We start from the raw sequence: 4,167 nt of genomic DNA on the forward strand, positions 1-4,167 counted from the left end.
ATATATACTTCTTGCGCGATTTCGTATACAAGAGTCAACCAATCAGGTAAGGTATCGTAGAGCAGGAGACAATTATATACTGAAAAACCATAGTGGTTACTATTAGTCATTTCCGTTACTATCGTACCGAACAATGTTCTCTTTATTCCGTTACTGTACTGAAGATACTACACGAATCACAACAATATATTGACTCATAGTCGAGTCTTCTAGAGTAACAGTGTTTGTCATACGTTTGAATAAAGACCATGTACCTCCTTTTTATTTCACTCCTATAACACCCAGTCACCCGTCACCATGAATGTGAGATTTCAAGCTAGATTTAGTTATTTACCAAACAGAGATTATACTATTCATAAGGAAAAGAGATGTTTTGTTTAGACTATATTCTATAATATACTTATACTAAGAACCTCCTCTATGATATCTTTACATAGAACACACGAGGAATCAAACAACTTAATTGAAAACAACTCTTTCTTCTGCCACTAATTTAAACACGGACCTACTATATTCTAACTGAATTTACGGTGTTTGGTATGTGTGTGGGACTTCTTTGACTCGTTCCACGGCGGAACAACTCAAATGGTGGGCTTAAATTTATATTAGATAGCGAATTAAGTCTTAGTGTCTATTAGCTATACACATTTCCTCATTATATTTTTTGACATCTACTACGAAACCACCTGGTTATAACAGAATAATTGCCTTCTTGTAACATTTGCGAATAATATAGGGTGGACCTAATTAATCTACAACATTTATCTCTCGCGGGGCTGCCTTTCCGCACCGTGGACACTGTAGCTTTACTAAGAGTAATACTAAATAAAATAGTGACCATACAGTCCCATGATAACATAAAATCTCTATGGATATGAACATACAGATTTCCCACAATAGCAAGTATTCTGCTAATGTCCTCAGTAGATTTCGTTTAAAGCCATCAGTTCCTCATATTTCAGCCGTTTGTGCCGTGCAAGTTCTTAGCGATTGTATGCAAAGACAAGGGTTTCTTGCGGAGGGGGGGTATACGAACATCCACACACTCAAGTGAATATCTATCTAGAGAAAATAAAATACCAATCATTGCGCACTAGCAGACTCCGCGATCTACTCGACTCATAGAATTTGAGAGAGGACTCCTAATCGGGAGGATCTTCAGGATAGTTACGAAGAGCTTGGAGGTCCTTTGTTTAACTCTGGCGGACACTTTAGACTCCCTTTTCAGAAGTCCTATCAGTAGTATACTGGTTCGTCGAACGAATTCAATTTACCGTCGGAGCGGAGTCTACGATGTAAGTGTCTGTAAGGATTTTGGTGTATCGAGTATCCTAAGAAATTGAGGACAACAAACAAGGGCGAGGGTGTACAAGATCACGTTCAACGTACTAAGCGTGGTTGACAGCAGACTACAAGAAGGTTGATCTGCTATTATATCCTTAAGATATCAGAGAACACGAAGAGTCTAAGACTTGTGGCAATTTATCAGACTAATAGTCCCCACCCCATCTCCTGTCACTTTAATAGGTGAGTTGCTCGGTGGCTCAAGAATTATTCGAGACTATTCTCACACAATAGAGTTCGTAGGGTAAGTTTTCGGATCGATGCTGTAAGTACTAAGCCTATACAAACGAATCCACACAATCTGGGTATCGTAATGAGACCTGTGTCTATAACAAAAAAGGACGTTCGCTGAAGGGGAAAGTCGGATATGCACCCTTACCATGAATTTTAGGAGTCTCTAATGTAAAGAGATCTTAAAAGAAGCTCGTTGTCTGGGAATGATTTCTTCGATACATAGAACTCTTGTGGCATTCTGGTTGTTGTTTCAAATTTTATCTCGATAGATGCTGAGAATATACACAATAGATATACACTCGTCCCCGTCGGATTAATAAAGAACCTATGCTAAATAGTTTGGAAGAGGCTCCTGGTGCTCGGATTGTCTTTTAAGAAGTAGGAGACCTCAAATCATAAACGTGTAGGCAAGTCTAAAACTAAAAGGTCTCGAGCGCTTCAACCCTTGGGGTCTTTTTCGTCGATCCCATTCTTTTCCCACAAATTGAAGATGTAAAAGAGGTGAGCAGTATGTAGTTTAATTGAGTCGACCAACCAAAAGTAGGTACCTCCTACGAGTGAAAATTACAGAGTCTATTGTAACCAACAGTCCCTCGTTCCTTATCAAAATTGTTATCACTTTCGGACTTTCGGTGTTTCGGTTTCGGTCTGTGGGAAAGATTTTTTTTGAAAAGATTTTCAATTTTTAAAATTTGGCGCGCTTTTTCATTATCAGTTGTTTTTTGTAAAGACATTTTCACACGATGCACGATTTAAGCGGAAGAGGAAAAAAAAACTTGATTTTTTTTCGAAGCTGTCCTGGGCACATTCAATTCAAAGGTGAAAACTGGATGGGATACCCTGTAAAACTACCCCAAATACGTTTTTTTTTTTTACTTCAAATCTATTTTATTTTCCTCTTTCCATTCAAAAACCCTTGGAAAAAAAGAGGTGACAAATAAGCACACCTCCTTTAACAATAGCCTTGATGTTGTGCACATTGCATTTTATCCAGATTTCAAAACAAATGCAGGCGTTTTATATTTGAAAAATCCTAACCTCACTTTTAAAAAAATTGAAAATATTCTTTTTATCATTTTATCAATTTTCCTCCAGTAAAAGACTTTTTGGCCAAAATTAGAAAGGAAAAGGTGTTCTTCTGTGTCCGCAACATTACCTAAGGTTCAGTAAAGCCAGGCAGTACCTGGTTAGTCCGGACATCAATAAATCTCAATAAAGTAAGTAGCTCCAATCAGATGGTGCAACCTAGGCCCCAAATAACTTCACTATACCTACCTATTCTTATGTATCCGGTTTATGCTGTGCTTTATCTACCTTGCATTTTTATTCAGGAAGTTCAAGTGCATTTGAAATATCTCTCAAGGAAGCTCTGTTCAATATGAAGGTAGACACCTACTGATAACACAGACTACCTTGACCTTTGTGTACCCGTTACCTTTCAGCTTTGATTCATAGAGACAAGAAATATTGTTTTATTATTAATGGATGATATTTTCCTTTTGCAGTGGAAGAATATGCTAGAGAGCCATGTCCATGGAGGATTGTTGATGACTGCGGTGGTGCATTCACAATGGGTTTGATAGGAGGAGCTCTATTTCACGGAATCAAAGGCTTCAGAAATGCCCCCAGTGGTATGAACAGGAGGTTCTTGGTAAGTTTATCTTGGTGTTAATTTATTGTCCGTGAGTGTTTGGGTTGTGTATAACAAACGGGCCCTTTTGTGTTTCATATTACAATCGGGCCTATTTGAGGAAGTACCTAAATTATGCGTTATGATGAGCGGGACTTTTTGGGTGACGCTTTTGTTGTTTTTCAATAAAAAAATAATAATCAATTAATAAAGTTGTCAAAAAATATTAAAAATGATCATAAAAGAAAATCGTCTTTTATTTTATTAATTACATGTATACCCAATAAAACAGTGAGAGCCCATTATTTGGTTGAATACTTGAACTTAACTCTTGTAAAAGAGGTTGGGTAATGAACAAATAAAGACTCAATAATAAAGTAAGCAATGAAAATTTGTTCCTAACTATGATCCATAAGGAAGTTTTAATCCTGCAATTTTTCCTTTTTTCTCTCTCTCCTGTTTTAGTACTCTAACTTTTCCTTTTCTCATGTTTCAGGGAATGACTACCACAATCAAACAAAAGTCTCCCATCTTAGCCGGTAACTTTGCTGTATGGGGTGCCATGTTCTCAACGATAGATTGTTCTCTAGTCTATGTACGGAAGAAGGAAGACCCATGGAATTCTATTATCAGTGGAGCTGCTACGGGTGGAATTTTAGCAGCCAGAAATGGGGTTCCTGCTATGGCGGGAAGTGCATTGATAGGTGGTAAGTTAAAAAGGCTAGATTTTAATTGCTTAAAGTAAAAAAATAGGTAATTATACAGAAGTCACGTCCGTGGAAAAGAAAAGCTCCTTTTTGTATTTAACCTAAACCTATAATAACACTAATCACTGCTCTAATTGTGAAAACTCCTTCTTGCATTTAACCTAACCATGTAACAACACTGGTCACTGCTTGTTTGTGCCAGTTCCTTTGGTAGCAATATTCCACGGACGTGACTTCTGCACAAGTACCAAA

At 37.4% G+C, this 4,167-nt stretch overlaps 1 protein-coding gene across 1 annotated transcript; it reads left to right on the forward strand.

Moving 5' to 3' along the window:
* Positions 1–2,630: 2,630 nt before the first annotated feature.
* On the forward strand, positions 2,631–3,928 carry LOC103524000 (mitochondrial import inner membrane translocase subunit Tim17-A-like; the record flags this gene model as incomplete). The annotated part of the gene is made up of 3 exons (XM_008489007.3): positions 2,631–2,795; positions 3,084–3,229; positions 3,705–3,928. Coding segments are annotated over exons 1-3 (371 nt in total), but the record flags the coding sequence as incomplete, so codon positions are not given.
* Between the last annotated feature and the right edge of the window lie 239 nt (positions 3,929–4,167).

The sequence above is a fragment of the Diaphorina citri genome, unplaced genomic scaffold, assembly GCF_000475195.1.
Source record: "Diaphorina citri unplaced genomic scaffold, Diaci psyllid genome assembly version 1.1 scaffold73643, whole genome shotgun sequence".
Taxonomy (NCBI): Eukaryota; Metazoa; Arthropoda; class Insecta; order Hemiptera; family Psyllidae; genus Diaphorina; species Diaphorina citri.